Source organism: Hyla sarda, chromosome 7 (assembly GCF_029499605.1).
Source record: "Hyla sarda isolate aHylSar1 chromosome 7, aHylSar1.hap1, whole genome shotgun sequence".
Lineage (NCBI taxonomy): Eukaryota > Metazoa > Chordata > Amphibia > Anura > Hylidae > Hyla > Hyla sarda.
This window is the reverse complement of record NC_079195.1, coordinates 62,274,154-62,295,910: the sequence shown is the minus strand read 5'-3', so window position 1 is coordinate 62,295,910 and position 21,757 is coordinate 62,274,154. Positions and strand designations below refer to the sequence as shown.

At 44.4% G+C, this 21,757-nt stretch overlaps 1 protein-coding gene across 1 annotated transcript in view; it reads right to left on the bottom strand.

Moving 5' to 3' along the window:
- Positions 1–21,209, bottom strand: part of KNDC1 (kinase non-catalytic C-lobe domain containing 1) — a 141,568-nt gene extending 120,359 nt beyond the window's left edge. Inside the window, exon 1 of the mRNA XM_056529503.1 lies at positions 20,957–21,209. Coding sequence (XP_056385478.1) covers positions 20,957–21,085 — 129 coding nt within the window. The 5' untranslated portion in view covers positions 21,086–21,209. The remainder of the gene's footprint in view (positions 1–20,956) is intronic.
- Positions 21,210–21,757: the final 548 nt, after the last annotated feature.

Here is a 21,757-nt window from a genome sequence, read left to right as displayed (position 1 = left end):
CAGCTTTATATACATAAAAAAAATATGATAATATAAAAGGAAGAGGAGCGTTCCCTGAGCATCTTTGATCTATAATTGAGTGATCAATGCAGAACGTATGAAAGGAACTTCTACATTCCATCTCTAGATATAAGGACTTCATTCAGAGTTAATATTCTAAGGTCTTCCCTATGTGAACATGTGTAGGTCTTCAGAAATGGTGATAACCGAAGGAAAGCGAGACTGAGCATGTAAAGAGGTTACCCTGAATAATACTCCACCAAATATACCACCAACACAGTGAAAGCCGCGGAAACATACAATGTGATCATAGCAATAATTGGACTTATTAGACAGGTTTCTTAGTGAAAACAGATGTGCAGCACACACTGCGTACTGTGGAAATGCCCAGCGTATGTGCCGGACGTGGATCCATAAGCCATTACAGTTGTATCCAACCTTTTCATGATTTATTTTAACAAATGGAGAACTTATAAACAAGGTAAAACACCTGGATAAATCACAAAAGCTAGAATTGTAGCGCAAAAAATATATATAAAAATAAATATATATATATATATATATATATATATATATATATATATATAAAAATTTAAAAGGCTATAGCGAAAAACTGATCATTTATCCACTAAATAGCAATGCCATCAGAATATATAAATCTGTAAAGTCCTTTCAATTTGTCTTAAAGGGGTACTCCGCTGTTCAGCATTTGGAACAAACTGTTCCGAACACTGGAGCTCGTGATGTCAAAGCCCCGCCCCCTCATGATGTCACACCCCGCCCCCTCAATGTAAGTCTATGGGAGGGGGTGTGACAGCTGTCACGCCCCCTCCCATAAACTTTCATTGAGGGGGCGGGGCGTGACGTCATGAGGGGCAGGGCTATGACATCACGAGCTCCCGGCTCCAGCGTTCGGAACAGTTTGTTCCAAACGCTGAGCAGCGGAACCTCTTTATTTTAAAGGAAAACCAATAAGGATCCATACAAGAGCATTTCCTGAGGTTTTGTAGATACAGTAAAGCTGCAGCCAGGTCACTATTCCTATACGTCTACACTTCCGTTATCCTCCTTAAACCCCATCACACTGCATAGACGTCATGGGGAGGAACCAAGGCTGCTGGGATCACAGGACTTTATTACAGGGCATATACCGCCTGACTATCCTGCCCCGTGTACAAAACGTTATGTAGAGTGCCTGAAAAAATACAGCAAACTCATAGTTACTATCTGGTGTAGTCATGAAGTGAGCACTACCCTCATCTCTCATATCCCTCTGGGGGGGTAACTTAACGGCTAATAAAAATGCACATAAACAGAGAAGCCATCGATCACTGAGGAGATAATGGAAATAGGGAGAGGCTGGAGAACCACTCGCCTACCAAATACACTGGGTCTGCTGTATTATTTCAGTGTTTCTATCAGCCAAAATGGAGATTCTTTTGTGCCATTTTGGCTATTGGTAGAAACATGCTCATCCCTAAAAAGGTAGTTTTTCAGGCTTCTTAAAACAATTACATGGGGGGCAGGGAATGGGGTGTAGAAAAAGAAATATACCCCGTGGATTCCCAATAGATCTGCTGAGATGACGCCCCGGGACACTAAGTATGGGATGCTGCAGCCAAGCACCTGCCTTGGAGGTCACAGGGGTTATAAAAATCATCATGATGGGTGCAATGACTACTATGAAGGAAACTAATGCACTGGGGCGCTTATCATGTAAATGCTGCCTAAATCAGATTTCACTGGGCCTCCATATTGCCACATTTTAGGCTAAGTGCACATCTGCATTGGAGCTAAAGCCGTTCAAAGAGACATAAAATACTTCAAGCTTTATTTGACTTGAGTCCTGCAAATAAACATTAGATTGATCACATTAAACGCAACGGGAGCCGGCAGGTTACAGTGGTGTCCATTGTGCAACGTATTGTCCATTTTTTTTTTTTTTGATGGAGCGCCCACACAAATGTGCACTGAGCCTTAGGGTTTGTATTACGACGGTCACACTGGATCAGACATTATAAACCAAAGACGTCATCGATTATGGAAGTTTGGTTTAGTAAAAATATTTTTAAAGTTATAATGGTAAAATACATGTGAATAGGATCTAATACATTCAGATTCAAACAACGTTGATAAAAAAAAAAGAAAAAAAAAAAAGCAATGACACTGTGAGTCCCAGAAAGGAAAGCGCTTACTCTACAGAAGACCGTATTTAGCTTCCAAGTCCAGAGCCGGACTATGACACAGCACCTGGCTCCCAGACAAAGTATTGCCGTATACACGTATATATCTGTGTCACCAATATACTGAACGCCACCTCAGCCCAGCAACCAATATACTCTCCAAGGCTGGTGAACAGAGTCATCCACAGGTCATATCATAGGAATGAATTGGTCATCACTATGGATGACCCTGGGGTTATGTGTAAAGAAAGGAACAAAATACCCTCATATTTACACCCCCCCTAAAGAGACCCTGTCATGTTAATATGTCAAAAACATGTTATAGAGCAGAAGACTGATATATTGTTTGGTGGGAAGATTTTCTGTATAGTTTGTAACTTACTGATTAAAATCCTTGTTACATCAGATCTTAGGAGTCCAGTGGGTGGACCTAATCAATGACCCCTCTTTCTGTTTGCATGTAGACTGTCAATATTTAATGGAGTACCCCTTTAAAGCAATACGGTCATCTTAATCGCACATTTCTTTCTCCCTTTTACCATTAGCCTTTGATATTGTTTAGAAGGCCCGGGTCTATTGTTCTAGAGTGGGTCGTTCTAGCTTAAACAAGTCTATGTATGTTGTGTTGCATGTTGCGCTCACTCTCCCTCTGCATAAGGCTGCATTTACACTACGATTTGAACACACAGTCGCCACATCCCATTTATTTGAATGAGCCAACAAGAGGCAGCTAGTGACTCCGGTAGGCTCATTTTTGGACCGTATATGGATTTATTGCCAAACTGAAAACAGTGGTTTGCTGCGGTTTTAAGTCCGGCCTTCATAAAGGAGCCGACTGAAGTAACTAGCTGACTCTGGCTAATTCAAATGAATGGGATGTGGAGTGGATCCGGCGGGGATATGGTTAAAAAATTTCCCCTCCGGATATGGCGACCGTATGCCCAAATCGTAGTGTGAATGCCCCCTAAGAAGGGACTGGTTCTCATGTTTATATTTTTGAAAATGTGCTAAATAAACAATCACAAATAAAAACGAAATAAATTAAATAAAAAAAGTTAAGGCTGGTTTCACACTTGTTTTGCATGCACTATTTCTTCTGTTACTATCTTCCGTCACAAAATAACGGCCGTTATTAATAATGGGATATAACGGGTTAAAACGGCTATTAGAAAAATCCCATGGACTATAATGGGATTTTCTAACAGCCGTATAGCATTTTGTAACTGCCGTTTTCAGCCGATTTTCAGACGGAACTTCGTACGGATTTTTAAAACTGCGTAATTTTGTAGTGTGAAAGTGGCCTTAGATGGTTTGTTATAGCCAGAGGAGGCAGGCGGTAGCATGCTTCCCTCCCTGGCTCACCATTTCCTGCATTCAAATACAAGCCAGAGAGTGAAGCATTCTGCTGTGCACTTTACTCTGGTACAACTTACGATTCAAAGCGGTCTCAGGACAGAGACCCTAACAAAAAGGGTCAAAGTTTGTATAAATAACAATAACACATTAATTGTTTCTCCACAATATACAGTATCTCACAGAAGTGAGTCCACCCCTCACGCTTCTGTAAATATTTTATTATATCTTTTCATATGACAACAGTGAAGATATTACACTCTGCGCCAATATAAAGTAGTGAGTGCACAGCTTGTATAACAGTGTTTAAAGGGGTATTCCAGGAAAAAACTTTGTTATATATATCAACTGGCTCCAGAAAGTTAAACAGATTTGTAAATTACTTCTATTAAAAAATCTTAATCCTTTCAGTACTTATGAGCTTCTGAAGTTAAGGTTGTTCTTTTCTGTCTAAGTGCTCTCTGATGACACGTGTCTCGGGAACCGCCCAGTTTAGAAGAGGTTTGCTATGGGGATTTGCTTCTAAACTTGGCGGTTCCCGAGACACGTGTCATCAGTCATCAGAGAGCACTTAGACAGAAAAGAACAACCTTAACTTCAGAAGCTCATAAGTACTGAAAGGATTAAAAAAATTTTAATAGAAGTAATTTACAAATCTGTTTAACTTTCTGGAGCCAGTTGATAAATATATAAAAAAAAAAGTTTTTTCCTGGATAACCCCTTTAAGAAAGGACTTCAGAAAGATTAAATGGGTGACCATGTTTTCTGCTGTGGTTAGTAGAGGGGAATCACATTTACATCAGACCAAAAAATATGCAGCAAATACCGGTAGTGACTAGTGACTACATTTGGGCCTTTAAAAGGGGTACTCCGGTGGAAAACATTTTTTTATTTTTTTATTTTTTAATCGACTGGTGCCAGAAAGTTAAAACAGATTTGTAAATTATTTCTATTAAAAAATGTGTATCCTTCCAGAACTTATTAGCTGCTATATACTACAGAGAAAGTTCTTTTCTTTTTGGGTTTTTTTTTTTCTGTCCCCGGTGCTCTCTGCTGACACCTCTGGCTGTATCAGGAACTGTCCAGAATAAGAGCAAATCCCCATAGCAAACCTCTCCTGCTCTGGACAGTTCCTAATACAGACAGAAGATTTACTTCTATAAAAAAAATCTTTATTCTTCCAGTACTTATTAGCAGTTGTATATTACAGAGAAAGTTCTTTTGTTTTTGGGTTTCTTTTTTTTCTGTCCACCGTGCTGGTGGACAGAAAAAAAAAGAAACCCAAAAACAAAAGAACTTTCTCTGTAATATACAGCTGCTAATAAGGACTGGAAGTATAAAGATTTTTTTTATAGAAGTAATTTACAAATCTGTTTAACTTTCTGGCACCAGTTGATTTAAAAAAAATAAAATAAATAAAAATGTTTTCCACCGGAGTATCCCTTTAAGTCAATGGGGTCCTTTCCTCTCCGTGTACACGTACATCAGCCAATTTTTTAATTTTACCAACCTTTGTGTGAACAGAAGGCCAAACCGTCATGTGACTGTGGGAAAATTAAGCCCTATGGGTGTGTTTCAGCTTTCAGTAAAATCTTTGGAAGCCTGGGTGTCGCTGGCATACAACACGGATGTTATACATGTGAAGCCGACCCAAATTAACCACTTCCCACCTGTTCCAATATGGGACATTGGAATCAGTATATAGATTCTACAGCCAAACTATAATCAGAATTGGAGCTGAATGTTCATTTTGAAACTAAGCGCAACTCTGAAATCCTCGACAAGTACATTGGGCATCCCTGGGTCTATTTTCCTCCAAAAACAGAAGGGCGAATAGAGCTTTTACTGTGGCTTTACTTCTGCCATAGAATGATACACAACCTCTGCTACTATTACAGCGTTTGCATCTACCTATCTGTGTAGTGTTATGTGCATCACCAAGGTATCAGCTTCTGTTCTTCACCAGGTAAATATGTTGTTGCATAGATCATTAGATTCCCTTACATGACTAAGCAAATGACAAGTACAAAGTGGAAACCAAACACCATGAGGAACACTCACAAACAAAGTATGGAGTTCAGCGAGCAATAGTGATTCCCCACAAGTACAAAGTGGAAACCAAACACCATGAGGAACACTCACAAACAAGTATGGAGTTCAGCGAGCAATAGTGATTCCCCAAAAGTACAAAGTGGAAACCAAACACCATGAGGAACACTCACAAACAAGTATGGAGTTCAGCGACCAATAGTGATTCCCCACAAGAGTGTTTCCCAACCAGGGCGCCTCCAGCTGTTGCCAAACTACAACTCCCAACATGCCGGGACAGCCTTCGGCTGTCCAGGCTTGCTGGGAGTTGTAGTTTGACAACAGCTGGAGGCACCCTGGTTGGTAAACACTGCACTACAGGGATGGACACAAATGGGGGGGGGGGTCATTATTCCCTGCACCAGCTCAGTGTAAAAACTGTGCAAAAAATTTGACACTCTGGGCAGGGAATAATAAAAGTGTAGAAGCGTATATTTTATTATTAGCACAGATTTTTTGCGCAATTCAAAAAAAATGTGTGTATCTTTTCCTAGTTGCTGCGCAACTGTTATTTTGTTGCACACGTCACCTCATCAACTTGCACAAATGCCAGGAAGCCTCTGGTCCAGGGCTATGGAGTCGGTAGATAAATGTTCCAACTCAGACTCCGCAATTTTTTGTACTGACTCCTCTGTATTAATATGCGAATGTATTATAGTTTAAGCTAACAATCAGAGTTTACAAGTTTTTATAGCCTTAGCTGAATGACAGCAGTTTTTACGATGGTTTACAGCTTCAGTTTTGAACTATTTACGCTCCATTCCCTTCACTTATACAAGTGTCTTTAGTCCTGCAAAAAACATATTTCCTTAATCCCTTATCAGTGAGAGGCTAGGTTACCCATGGGTTCTCTGTAACAGCAGAACACAACACTATGGAAAGTATAAGTATTGCCACTCCTAATTGTGCGTTGCGTGCCATATAGTGAAGCACATGAAAAGCATGCTTCTTCACGGTTACTTAAAAGGGGTACTCCCACCCTAGACATCTTATCCCATATCCAAAAGATAGGGGATAAGATGTCTGATCGCGGGGGTCCCGCTGCTGGGAAATCCCGCATTATTGCATGCGGCACCCACCTCTTTTTACACCGGAACCGCTGGAGGCTCTGAGTAGCTAGTCCGGGACGGACTTCGCCCCCGTGTGACGTCACGCCCGTCCCCTCAATGCAAGTCTATGGGAGGGCTGTCACGCCGTCTACGACGTCACACGGGGGCGGAGTCCTGACGTCACGGACTTCTGTCCTGGACTCGCGACTCAGAGCCTCCAGTGGTTCCGGGGTTAAAAGAGGTGGGTGCCGTATGCAATAATGCGGGGGTCCCCCGCGATCAGACATCTTATCCCCTATCCTTTGAATAGGGGATAAGATGTCTAGGGTGGGAGTACACCTTTAACATGTTTGTTTTGTGGTTACGTGAGGCACTGCATGCATTGGTCTTTATTCTTACAGTAGAGAAGTCATTAATTATAACTTATTGTGAATTGGGACATTTAAACTTGCTTTTTTTTATTCCAATCTAAATTTAGTAGGAGTTGGAGCAGGTGCATTGTTTTCCGACTCCAGGTACCCAAAATGTTGTCCGACTCCTCGACTCGGACTCCACAGCCCTGCTATGGACAGTGCGAAAATGGGTGAAAAGTTCACACACAGTTTTAGTGCAAGTGATAAATTCAGTGCACCCACCAGAGCACCTGCTAGCCACGCTCCCTGGAGCTCCACAACAAGAGAAATGACAAAGTCATAACAGATAACATAGAAATGGGAAAAAAATTAGATGGTTATTTTGGTGAAAGTCAATGTGCAAAATAACGTGCACATCATTTTGCAGGTGCGAGCCTGTTGATAAATTCTCCCCTTTCGGCTTCAAAAACTGTATGAAAACTGATTTAAAAGACTGATTTAAACATTTTTTTTTTTTTTTTTTTAAATAAACTGGTGCCAGAAAGTTAAACAGATTTGTGAATTACTTCTATTTAAAAATCTTAATCCTTCCAGTACTTATCAGCTTCTATTTGCTCCACAGGAAGTTCTTTTCTTTTTTAATTTCCTTTCTGTCTGACCACAGTGCTCTGTGCTGACATCTCTGTCCATTTTAGGAACTGTCCACAGTAGAAGCAAATCCCCATAGCAAACCTCTCCTGCTCCAGACAGTTCCTAAAATGGACAGAGGTGTCAGCAGTGAGCACTGTGGTCAGACTGAAAAGGAAATTCAAAAAGAAAATAACTTCCTGTGGAGCAAATAGAAGCTGATAAGTACTAGAGGGATTAAGATTTTTAAATAGAAGTAATTTACAAATCTGTTTAACTTTCTGGCACCGGTTGATTTAAATTAAAAATGTTTTCCACCGGAGTTACTACTTTAATGCAAGGAGTGGATCGGAAAACAAGTATATAGTGGATTTAGCTTAAAAAAAAAAAATCAACAAGTGCAGTCAGGGCATGCTGGGAGTTGTAGTTTTGTAACAGCCAGAGGAACCCTGATTAGAAAACACTGTTCCAGAGGGAAATAAGGAATGTTCTCATTCAAGAACTGCAAACAGAAATCCAGGTGAGAAGATCCCCACAAAGTGATGTGCTCTTAAAATTTCCCATACACTTTAGTGAATGGTCGGCCAACCCTGCTAATTTTGGCAGGACATGTGCAGGGGGGCCACCTGACTCTCCCCCAACAGATGATGCCATGGAAGAGAAGGGTTGGACATGTTAGATTCAAATGCTAAATATTTTGATATCCATAGTTGTCTGGCAGCGGCTTACCTCCCCTTCTGCTATTCACAACACATAAATGGGGTAAACGGCAGGCATAGTTGGCAGATTCTGAAGCGTCTGTTCAGTTCTCTTGGAGTGTGAAGTGAGCTGTATACAGATTTATAGAATGTCTATGGGGGCAATAGATCAACTGCTGTGCACCTGCAAAACTGTGTACACAGCGTGTTTTTATTTTGTGCATTGACTTGCACCAAAATTATCATGCAATTTTGCACTACTTTTATGTTGGCTTTGCCGTTTTTCTTGTTGTGCGCTTCCAGTGGCCGTGGTTAGAAGATGCACTGGTTGGCGCGCTGAAAATTTTTTTTTTTTTGCGCAACATCATTCCAGTGGCAAGCTGGCGTAAGAATGTGCTGGAGCTTTTGGCGTGAGCAACATAAATTTGGCAGAACAAAGGGAAAAACCACACACACTGGTGAAGCAAGTGTCCCACTGTGCAAAAATCTGAACTAATGATAAGTTCCCCCCGGGTGTTCACCATGTTTTTTTTGCAAGGGGATCCAAGCCGAATCAAAGGGGCACAGCTCAGAGTCACCCTGTCCTTTTTGTTTTGTTGATTGGAGGGGGTCTCAGCACCCAGACCCCACCAATCAAAACTTGTGACATATCAAATGTTTGTTAAAATGACACTTACTCTTTAAGAGCCTCTGAGGCCACTTAAACAACCAGTCTGACTATTCAGTAGACCATTACTAAGATCACTACAGACGTAGAGAACAACCAAAAAGGCTAAGGGCTGACAGAACATTTTAACTACACTGCCAACCAAGATCCTGGGATTTTTCCAGGTTGTCTACAACAGTGCCAACCAGTGTCCCAGCTAGGGTCAGCCACTGGAAAAAAAATTAGACCCTCCACCCTCCTCTATCAGAACTGGACAAGGAGCGCCACTCATTCAATTTCCTAATCCCATGCCAAGGGCAACAGGGAAAAGCACCAGCCTGTTACAAGAGAGAACATAGGTCGCCTATTGTCTATGGTGGAGCAGAGACCTCTGTGTTATGCCTGATCATTGTCCTATTCTTGCCCCCTCGGTTGGGTCCTGAATGACATTCGCATGATCTATGCAGAGAAAGGGTCTGATCTCCAGGCGCGCCATTGAGTGGAGCGCAATGACGCCAGCTTTCCCGGCTAATAACGCACGATCGTAGAGGTTCTCAGGAGTGAGACCTGGTGCCATCAACAACTTTTGTCTTGTCTTGCAACATTTAAAAAGTTGTTTCAAGTCATCACTCACCAACTTGTATGGGACTTCTGGCGTCTCCAGAGCACACTAGTTTCGGAGTGAGTCATGGGATCAGAAGTTTCCAGGAAAATGTGAACAGAAATCCTTGCACCAAGACAGTCATTAAAGATACACTTTAACATTATTTCCTTTAGGCTAGGTTTCCACTTTTTTTTTTTTTTTGCCAAAAACACCAATAAAAATGTCCTTTCTGATGCATGGCATTTTTTTTTTTGGGTGAAAAACGCTATGGGCAGATGTTAGCTGCAAGTCAATAGGGAACAGCAAAATGTCATATCCACTTAGCGTTTTTCAGTTTGGCATTTTAAAAAAAATCCTTTTTGTGTTTTTCTGCTATTTTGGGCTCTTGTTGAGACTTTGGCGTTTTTTTCCTGAAAATCTTGGAGTTTTCCTTAGAAGTAAAAAAAAATGCCAAGAAAAACGCCATGTGGGTTTTAACTTTGGCATTTTTGCAGGCGGTTTTTATTCTTTTTTTGGGATCCAAAAAAGTGAATGGAGATAACTTTTTTTATTAAAATTTCGTAGGGTACCATTAAAAAAAAAAAAGATACAGTAGTGATGGAAACATTTTGTATTTAACGAAATGTATCTTTTTTATAACAAATTTTTTATTAGTTTTTAAACAGGGATTAATTTATGTGAGCAGTCAGGGAACTAAAAATGTAGCCAACAATAATAAAAATTTAGAAAGGGGCCATTTAAATGTAAAAATATTATATTTGTTATAATTAAATTTGTTAAACTTTTATTAATAATGTATTTTAATAATGTGTTTAATAAAGTGTGTGTGTTTAACTTTTTTTAAACTTTTCCCCCCCCCCCCCCCCAATTTTTTTTAGGTAGTAGTACTACTACTCCCAGCATGGAACACACTGTTCCATGATGGGAGTAGTAGTACACCTATTCATATTTCCCCCAGAGAGCTGTGATTGGCCGGATGGTTCCAGCCAATCACAACTCTCTTTGGGGAAATATTAATAGGTGTATAAATAAGTCAGTGCAGAGGACCATAGAAGAGCGGCCGCATATATACATCATACAGGAGGATTGCAACGGGTGTCAGGAGTGACATCCGCTGTGATCTGTCCTTAAAAAACATGGATTTTAACCCCCATAAACTAGCCCTAGGATGACAAAGTTGTTAAAATTACAGTTCAAGCTTACCTTTTGCTGCTTTCTAGCAGCTTTAATCGGGTAAAAATAAAAAATGCTTTTTATTAAAGTCAGCAAGTCGGATATCCCCTGTATGTCAGCGCTGGGACCGCTGTGTGTTTGACACACAGGTCACAGCGCATAGGCCCCTTATACTTATGTGGGTGGTGAGTTTTCTACTGTGAAAGAATAAACAGTGTCCATTCTCCTGTGCACAGCAGTGATGCGATGCAGGCGGCCACAGCAAGCGCTCGGTCCCTAAGGTTCTATCCCCGGCGTAATGCAGTAGCCGAAAGAGCCGGCCGCCCATTCTCCTGTCTTCCTAGAGTGCACAGCGGTGTTGCGATGCGTGCATTGCATCACCGCTGTGTGCAGGAGAATGAACACTGTTTATTCTTTTACAGTGGAAAACTCGCCACCCACATAAGAATAAGGGGCCTATGCGCTGGGACCTGTGTGTCAATCACACAGCGGTCCCAGCGCTGACATACAGGGGATATCCAACTGTTGCTGACTTTCATAAAAAGCATTTTTTTTGCCCGATTAAAGCTGCTAGAAAGCGGCAAAAGGTATGCTTGAACTGTAATTTCTAACAGCTTTATAACCCACTCCGGTCTCCACCACGATCCTCTTCCTGGTTGCCGGTGGTCGGCGAGTCATACTGCACTCAGCCAATCACCGGCCGCAGCGAAGTCCCGAATCGGCAGGCGATAGGCCGAGCGGCAGTGTGATGTTTTCGGCCCCGGCACCTGTGTCGGGACTTCACTGCGGTCGGTGATTGGCTGAGTGCAGTATGACTCGCTGACCACCGGCAACTAGAAAGTGGGTTACCGGCAGAGCAAAGGAAGGTATGTATTAGGGATCGACCGATATCGTTTTTTTAGGGCCGATACCGATAATCGGTGGAGGTTAGGGCCGATAGCCGATAACTTATACCGATATTCCGGTATAAGTTATCGGCTATTTATCCCCCCGCGACACCGCTGCAGATCATTGATTTAAAGCGGGCGCTTTAAATCAATGCACTGCAGTGGCTTTTGCGGTGCCATAGGCTGCCGCTGCCACCCGCTTCTCTCCCTCTACCTGCCAGGGTGGTTCGGGCCATCCATCCTTCCAGTAGTGTCCGGCAGCATTCCGGGTGGAGGGTGAACGGGTCCGGGCTGTACTTCTTCTCCGGGGTCCTCTTCTCCACTCCGGGCAGGCTCCGGCCTAGTAACGCAGCATAGACGCCGCTGCGCAGTGACGCCCGTGCGCAGCGACGCACCTGACATCACGGCGTAGCGGCGTTTATGCAGCGTACTAGGCTGGAGCCTGCCCGGAGTGGAGAAGAGGACCCCCGGAGAAGGACAGCCCGGACCGGTTCACCCTCGACCCGGAATGCCGCCGGACACTACACGAAGGATGGATGGCCCGGACCACCCCCATTACGGGTAAGTTTAATTTTTTTTATTGACTCGGAGGGTGGGGGAGGGGCCCGACAGGTATAGCGGTATGGGCAAAAATCCATACCGTGAGAAAAAAAAAACGCTATCCGGTTCATACCGGTATACCGCCCAGCACTACGGTGGGGGGTGCGACGCGGTGCGGTGGGTCGTGGGGGGCGGTCGCAGTGCGGTGGGGGCGGTGCATTATCGGCAAGGTAATTGCCGATACCGATAATGCCCAAAATCGTGATTATCAGCCGATAATATCGGCCATACCGATAATCGGTCAATCCCTAGTATGTATCTCTTTATTTTTTACTGCTGACAGTATGGAGGACAATTTTCCAATCCCGGAGCACTCCTTTAAAATCCATGACAGTTGCGCTTTAACTGCAGGTACTACTGCTCCCAACATGGAGTACACTCAGCTACATGCTGGGAGATGTAGTACCTGCATTAATAGATAGATCGCAACAGGTGTCAGAAGTGACACGCTGTGATCTGTCTATTAAGGCAGGTACTACAGCTCCCAGCATGGAGCTGAGTGTGCTCCATGTTGGGAGCAGTAGAACCTGCAGTTAAGGACAGATCACAGCGGGTGTCACTCCTGACACCCACTGCGATCGTCCTTCATCCCAGATGCGGAGCGGCTTTTTCCTGCGCTCTGCATCTCTGCTTCGTACTCCGGCCGGCCACTCACCATTCATATTTCCCGCTGAGAGCTGCCACCATCCGGCCAATCCCCACTCCGGACGGAAAATACGAATGAATGATGTTCTATTCACATCACTGGCCGGCCAGAGTACAGAGCAGAGATGCGAGCGCTGTATAGAGCCGCTCCGCATCTCTGCAATAGATAGGACCATCGCATTGGTTGTCACTCCTGACACCCAGGGCAATCTGTCTATTACTGCAGGAATTACTACTCCCATCATGGAACAGTGTGTTCCATGCTGGGAGTGGTAGTACTACCTAAAAAATAAAAAATATATAATTTTTACATTTAAATGGCCCCTTTCTACATTCTTATTATTGTTGGCTACATTTTAGTCCCCTGCCCGCCCATATAAATTGATCAAAAAAAAGATAAAAAGATTTTAAAAAGATACATTTCGTTAAAAAAAATTCTACCCCTATCACATTTTTTTTTTTTTTTTGGTACCCTACAAATTTTGAAAAAGAACACCAATGGGGCCAATAAATGCAATTTCCACTCAAAAGACAAAAACGCCTGAAAAAATACCAGAAAAAAAATGTAAAAACGCAGGGAAAATCTGTGGAGGTTTCTGGCGTTTTGGTAAAAACAAAAAAAAAAAAAAATAATAAATAATAAATAAAAAAACCTAGCCTTATAATGCAAGTATTAAAGGGGTTAACAGGTGGAAAAGGTTAGCTTTTTATAAGGATGCTCAGGATGTTTGCTTCAGATAAATGTAAGTTACTTCCACACTTCAGACTGTCTCCGGTAACGCCACTCTCCTCTTCCATATGCTGGGGCCTAATAAGTCAAGTGTCACCTATCCAATCACTGGCTGAGGCAGGAAACCTCTGCAGCGAATGATGGCTGAACAACACTTTGCGTATTGGTTCTCACGCCTAGAAGAGAAGAGCAAGGGAGACCAAGAGCAGCGATACCAGAGGCAGCTTTGCTGGGCATCTTTATAAGAAAAAAAACATTTTCCGCCGAATAACCTCTTTAAAAAGGACTTATGACCAACTGCCCAAAAATTAGATCATTAAAGGAGTAGTCCAGTCCTGAAAAACATAGCCCTTATCCTAAGGATAGGGGATAAGTTTCAGTTCGAGGGGGGTCCGACCACTGGGGCCCCCCGCGATCTCCTGTACGGGGCCCCAGCTCCCTGGCCAGAGAGAGAGTATTGACCATGGCACGAAGCGGCGCCCCCTCAATACAGCGCTATTGCAGAGCCAGAGATTGCCGAAGGCAGATGTCAAGCTCTGCCATAGAGTTGTATTGAGGGTGCATGTCAACCGCCACTTCGTGCAGTGGTCAACGCGCCCCCTTCCCACGGGCAGCAAGGGCCCCGTACAGGAGATTGTGGGGGCCCCAGTGGTCAGACCCCCGCAATCTGAAACTTATCCCCTATCCTTAGAATAGAGTATACTTTTTCAGGACTGGAGTACTCCTTTAAATGTTTTACAGTTTTTTTGATACATTTTTCCATTCCCAAGATACAAGGTTTAATGGTTTGTTAGACAATTCAGGGAATCAGTCAGATGGGTGTGAACTTAAATTTTTATATTGGGAGTGACTATAAGGGGATGGGCAGTATTATACAGTCAGGGTGTGTAATAGGCATACATGCCTCTTAATGTAAAACATTCACACCCCCTGACTGTATAATCCCGCCCATCACCTGTCATTTCTATTAAAATTAACTTCTCACCCATCTGACTGATTCACTGAATTGTCGGACAAACTATAAACTCACATATCTCAGGATCAGAAGGACGTTGTAATGTCAGCTTTAAAAAGCTCTGTATTTTACCTTTAAGTACCCCTTTAAGATTTTATCTGTTTTAGCATATATCCTGAGTTTTAAGCATGGCTATCTGTCCTGTTTGATATATAGATTTTAGCCTGCTTTGTTTTAGTACATTTGTCGGGTTTTAGTATTTGTGTATGTTCATTCTGCAGTTACCTTGATATATTTTAGTCAGTGTTCACACTGTGCGCTGTCAGACAGTTTTTACCTTGTTCATTCCTGCTATTCCTAGGATAGAATTCCTGAGCCTTGTGCTAATCCGTCTATCTAGGAGTGAGAGAGTCTTGTGCCTGTACTTGTGTTTGCTTCTGTTTAGTATTTCTGTTTCCTTCTAGACCAGTATCCTGATCACTCGGTGGAGATTGCACGCTGGCTAAAAGTCTATTTGGCTTTGGTAATAATGTCCCTCCATGCTTGGAGTGGGCTGTCTAGTTTGTTCATTGTTCAATGTCTAGTGTGAACAGTGCTCTATATTCCTGACTTGTTTAAAGATTGTATGCTATATCCTGCCTGATTTATCCATCTGTTGGTTATTGTATTCCCATTATGTTCCAGACCTGTTCCCCGACTATTTACAGTTCCATTTGTTTTGTTTACTTAAATGCCCATGCACTTTAGTGCAAGGAAGGGACCAGCTCCTTTTTGTCTATCACCACTAGGGTGTCTAGGCAAGTAGGCAGATGGCTTAGTGACAGCTTAGGGCACACTTCTCCCTGCCCACCCCCATTCATGACAGGCATATCAAGAAATTGTAAAAAGTTGTGTAATCAGGATGCCCTAGGCTATTTAATGACAGTAAAATCTCATTTTTTTTGTGGTTAGCCACAGGTCTTTCTTTTTTTTTCTAAATTTTTATTAAGGAAAAAGATCATAAAAACCTTTGTTCCTTCTATTTACCCCTTGTTCTCCCACCCTTACCTCCCCGTGTCGACCAACTGGAGAAAAAAACAGGTCTTTAAAGACAAATTCTAGACTGAAACATGACCATCACTTTGACGCATTTCGGACCCAATATCCTCATTCAAAACATAGCAATGACAACAATAGTTGTACTACCAGCCTGGAGGGAAACCTAACCGGATAGACATACATGGAGCAGAGTCCTTACCAGAAAGCAGTACATTATAGGACAGTTACATGGTTAGTCATCATGTATACAGCATAGCTGGTTCAGGAGGCTGTACCGAGGGACACATGGGGTCACTGTAGCTCTGAAGTCACATGGTTCTCCATAAGGTACTGTTTTACAAAGACTTCTCCCCTACGAGTAATATATCTAGGGAACAATATCTCTGTAACACAGTGTGATTGAGAAGGTCACAATGAAGGAATGCAGAGGTACAGTAGGGCCCCATATGATGTGTGACCTGTACTGTGATGTCTTTTTAAGATTTCTGTTTATAACACATATCCCAGAAGAATGCCCTCTGACTTACACCTAACAGCATAACATCTGTATATTGTTTCTTTGACAGTACTGCCTGCTCCGCACGATTCAATATTGCAAAAACACTTACACACTACATAGTACAGTCAAAGTAAATGGGCAGATGTATCCATGCATTGATACATATTTACAAACATTTACTATATTGTACACTACTCAAAAAAATAAAGGGAACACTAAGATAACACATCCTAGATCTGAATGAATGAACTAATCGTATGAAAAACTTTTGTCTTTACATAGTTGAATGTGCTGACAACAAAATCACACAAAAATTATCAATGGAAATCCAATTTATCAACCCATGGAGGTCTGGATATGGAGTCACACTCAAAATCAAAATGGAAAACCACACTACAGGCTGACCCAACTTTCATGTAATGTCCTTAAAACAAGCCAAAATAAGGCTCAGTAGTGTGTGCGGCCTCCACGTGCCCGTATGACTTCCCTACAAAGCCTGGGCATGCTCCTGATGAGGTGGCGGATGAGGGATGTCCTCCCAGACCTGGACAGTCTATGGTGCATCATGACGTTGGGGGATGGAGTGAGACATGATGTCCCAGATGTGCTCAATCAGATTCAGGTCTGGGGAATGGGCGGGCCAGTCCATAGCATCAATGCCTTCCTCTTGCAGGAACTGCTGACACACTCCAGCCACATGAGGTCTAGCATTGTCTTGCATTAAGAGGAACCCAGGGCCAACCGCACCAGCACATGGTCTCACAAGGGGTCTGAGGATCTCATCTCGGAACCTAATGGCAGTCAGGCTACCTCTGGCAAGCACATGGAGGGCTGTGCGGCCCCCCAAAGAAATGCCACCCCACACCATTACTGCCCAAAGCCAAACCGGTCATGCTGGAGGATGTTGCAGGCAGCAGAACGTTCTCCATGGCGTCTCCAGACTGTCACATGTGCTCAGTATGAACCTGCTTTTATCTGTGAAGAGCACAGGGCGCCAGTGGCAAATTTACCAATCTTGGTGTTTTCTGGCAAATGCCAAATGTCCTGCACGGTGTTGGGCTGTAAGCACAACCCCCACCTGTGGACGTCGGGCCCTTATACCACCCTCATGGAGTCTATTTCTGACCGTTTGAGTGGACACATGCACATGACCTGCTGGAGGTCATTTTGCAGGGCTCTGACAGTGCTCCTCTTGCTCCTCCTTGCTCAAAGGTGGAGCGGTCCTGCTGCTGGGTTGTTGCCTTCCTACGGCCTCCTCCACATCTCCTGATGTACTGGCCTGTCTCCTGGTAGCACCTCCATGCTCTGGACACTAAACTGACAGACACAGCAAACCTTCTTTCACAGCTCGCATTGATGTGCCATCCTGGAAAAGGTGCACTACCTGATCCACTTGTGTGGGTTGTAGACTACGTCTCATGCTACCACAAGAGTGAAAGCACCGCCAGCATTCAAAAGTGACCAAAACATCAGTCAGGAAGCATAGGAACTGAGAAGTGGTCTGTGGTTACCACCTGCAGAACCACTCCTTTATTGGGGGTGTCTTGCTAATTGCCTATAATTTCCACCTGTTGTCTATTCCATTTGCACAACAGCATGTGAAATTGATTGTCAATCAGTGTTGCTTCCTGATTAACTTGGAGTTACATTGTGTTGTTTATGTGTTCCCTTTATTTTTTATTATCTTTAATAACACTCCTCCTGGGTCTCACTGACCTCCCTGAAGGTTCCCGAAAATTGTGCCATGGATATTCCTTCAAATGACTGAACTCACTTTGCCATTGTGAACCGCCCGTGACTAGTCCGAGGCAATGGGGCAGCGGCAGTTGTCTCTAGCCGGGGGGGGGGGGGGGGGCATTATCGGCATCTTAATTGCCAATACCGATAATGTCCAAAATCGTGAATATCAGCCGATAATATCAGCCAAACCGATAATTGGTCGATCCCTAATCGGGATGGGTCGTTATTGGGACAGGCACTGCCGGTTCCCATTATAATGAGGTCCGTTGTTTTATAGGAGTATAGCGGGAGAAAAAGATGGTGCATGCACTAAATTTTCTCCTGCTATATTCCCGTTGTTTTTCAATGGCTGTTGTACTGCCCGGTCACAACGGCAGTGGGAAAGTTGCCTTATAGTTACATAGTTATTAAAGGGGTACTCCGCCCCTAGACATCTTATCCCCATCAAAAGGATAGGGGATAAGATGTCCGATTTCGGGAAGGGGGGGGGGGGTCCCGCCGCTGGGGATCTCCGCGATCTCCCTGCTGCATCTGGTGTTGCTTTAGAACGTTGGGTGAAGCGATGGGAGTGCAAGTCTATGGGAGAGGGCATGACGGCCGGCAAGCCCCTCCCATAGATTTGCATTGAGGGGGTGTGGCCGTGTTGAGGAGGCGCCACCCCGCATCGACAGTCATCCGGCGCGAAGCAAAGTTCGTTCCGTGCACCGGATGTCTGGGGTGCCGCAGCCAAGATCGCGGGGGTCCCCAGCAGCGGGAAACCCGTCATCATACATCTTATCCCCTATCCTTTGGATAGGGGATAAGATATCTAGGGGCAGAGTACCCCTTTAAGGTTGAAAAAGACCAGAGTCTATCAAGTACAACCTATAACCTATTCTGTTGATCCAGAAGTATGCAAAAAAATTAAAAAGCTGATGCAAACTGCCCAATACCAAAGGAAAAAAAATTCCTTTTGGACTATGGGCATTAAATATGTACCCGAGCATTACTGCCCAGGCCTAGAGATGGTGCATTCTCTTGTGTAACCAAAGCTATCTAGTCTTAGTAGTACTATCAATCCCAGCATGCTATCTTGTAGTGGGCTTCCATGGTGTTGTCACAGTCAGGCCTCCGATTAATTGTGCCTGTACATAGATGGATTTTATAGTGAACACTACAGCATTTTTGCAGCACTAATGCATAAAGGAGGAGATTACTGTAAGCGCTAGGATATAAGGGTGGTACTAAAAGTCTCAGCAAGAAATTCTGATCTTCGAATCTCGGCTCTTATCTCTCTATCCGCATTCAGTATGACAAGTCCTATACCTGCTTTCATTACAATGTTTTAATAAATCTCAGGATGGCATTATAGACTCTTGCAGACCCTATCACAAGCTAGACTCCTGGTACTACAAATTCCAGCGTGCCAGCATAGAACCTGGAAGTCTGGCAACTTATAGCTCTCACTAGCCTGAGTGGTACTACAAATCCCAGCATATCATCATCTGAGAACCCAGGCTTTCAGCATCCTACATCCCGTGGTACAAAAAATTCCAGGATCCCCACTCAATCTGAGACACTGGGCCTGGAGCACCTTGCACCCATACAGCTCTGTGTAGCCTGAGTGGTACTACATATCTTATCAATCTGAGGCACTGGGCCTGCAGCACCTTGCGCCCATACAGCTCTGTGTAGCCTGAGTGGTACTACATATCTTATCAATCTGAGGCACTGGGCCTGCAGCACCTTGCGCCCATACAGCTCTGTGTAGCCTGAGTGGTATTACATATCTTATCAATCTGAGGCACTGGGCCTGGAGCACCTTGCACCCATACAGCTCTGTGTAGCCTGAGTGGTACTACATATCTTATCAATCTGAGGCACTGGGCCTGGAGCATCTTGCACTGTGTGGTACTACAAATCCCAGCATCTTTTTTTCCATCTGAGACCAAGTGCCTGTAGAATCCTGCACCCTGTGTAGTACTATAAATCTCAGCATTGCTTCCACACCTAAGACTTAGTGCTTGCAGCTCATCACCCTGTGTGATACTACAAACCCCAGTATCTCTTCTCCATCTCAGACCCAGTGCCTGCAGCATTTTACACCTTGTGTGGTACTACAAACCCCAGCATCCGTTATCCATCTGAAAACCAGTGCCTGTAGCATCTAGCACTCTGTGTGGTACTACAAACCCAAGCATCCGTTATCCATCTGAGCCCCAGTGCATGTAACATCTCACACCCTGTGTGGTACTACAAAGCCCATCATGCCTTCTTCATCTGAGCCCCAGTGCCTGTAGCATCCTACACCCTATGTGGTACTACAAACCCCATCATCCCTTCTCCATATGAGCCCCATGCCTGCAGCACCTTGCACCCTTTGTGGTACTACAAACCCCAGCATCCCCTCTCCATCTAAGCCCCAGTGCCTGCAGCACCTTACACCTTGCACCCTGTGTGGTACTACAAACCCCAGCATCCCTTCTCCATATGAGCCCAAGTGCCTGCAGCACCTTACACCCTTTGTGGTACTACAAACCCCATCATCCCTTCTCTATATGAGCGCCGTGCCTGCAGCACCTTGCGCCCTTTGTGGTACTACAAACCCCATCATCCCTTCTCTATATGAGCCCCGTGCCTGCAGCACCTTGCGCCCTTTGTGGTACTACAAACCCCAGCATCCCCTCTCCATCTAAGCCCCAGTGCCTGCAGCACCTTACACCTTGCACCCTGTGTGGTACTACAAACCCCAGCATCCCTTCTCCATATGAGCCCCAGTGCCGGCAGCACCTTGCACCCTTTGTGGTACTACAAACCCCAGCATCCCTTCTCCATCTGATACTAAGGGCCTGCAGTATGTTCCTATCTAAGCAGTCCATTCCCTCTGTGCCAGCTTAGACTCTGCCCACCTGGGCCTGGTAGGTGTTGCACAGTATGGCTCACCAGCAGGGTGGTACTAAAACTCCCAGCATGTCAGCTTGTACTGAGGCCATCTAGGCCTGCTGGGTGCAGTAGTGCCATCCCTGCTGAAGAGCCACAGGTTGTCAGTCCCTTGTAGGATCCGGACCGGAGCCGTGCAGACCGGGTCACACACCGCCCGAGATCTCACCTCATCCTCCAGCAGTGTGGGGAGAGGCTGGAATTCATAAAACTCTTTGCCTCCTCCATCTTCTTCTTCTCCCCCCTCGTCCTCGTCGTCTTCCCGGTAATACTCGGGCACCTCTTCGGCCTCGTCCATGCCCGCAGATGCCCGCACCTGTCCGGCCCCAGCAGCGCTGCCAGCTCCGCGATTATTACACAGCCAAATCGCGCTGCTGCTGCTGTTGCTGCTGCCGCTTTGAAAAATTGTTGAAAGCGGCCCTAGAGCGCATGCGCCGTAGACGATCGCTTCCGCATTTCCACTGATCTCAGCGTCTCTCCCGTCACCTGGTAACGTGACGTCACGAGCGCCCCGCCTTCTGGAAAGTTTACCTTAGAACTACAGCGCCCTCTGGAGGCGGTAAGGATGAATGGCACTCATAGTTGCGGCACTCTTAGACCGTTCTGTAGCATTCCAATACAGCAGTGTTTTCCACAAAATGCGCCCCCAGCTGTTGCAAAACTACAACTCCAGCTGCTACTTTCACACTACTACTACCTACTACTTTCAGACTGCAGTGTTTTCCAAGATGTGCGCCTCCAGCTGTTACAAAACTACAACTCCCAGCATGCCCGGACAGCCTTTGGCTGTCCGGGCATGCTGGGAGTTGTAGTTTTGTAACAGCTGGAGGCGCACATCTTGGAAAACACTGCAGTACAGTATGAAAGTAGTAGTTATCTTTTGCCTGGTGTTTTTTGTTTTTGTTTTTGTTTGTTTGGTGGGGGGAGGGACTAGCCCTTCATTATTTTTACCGAGCGGTAAACGGCAGAA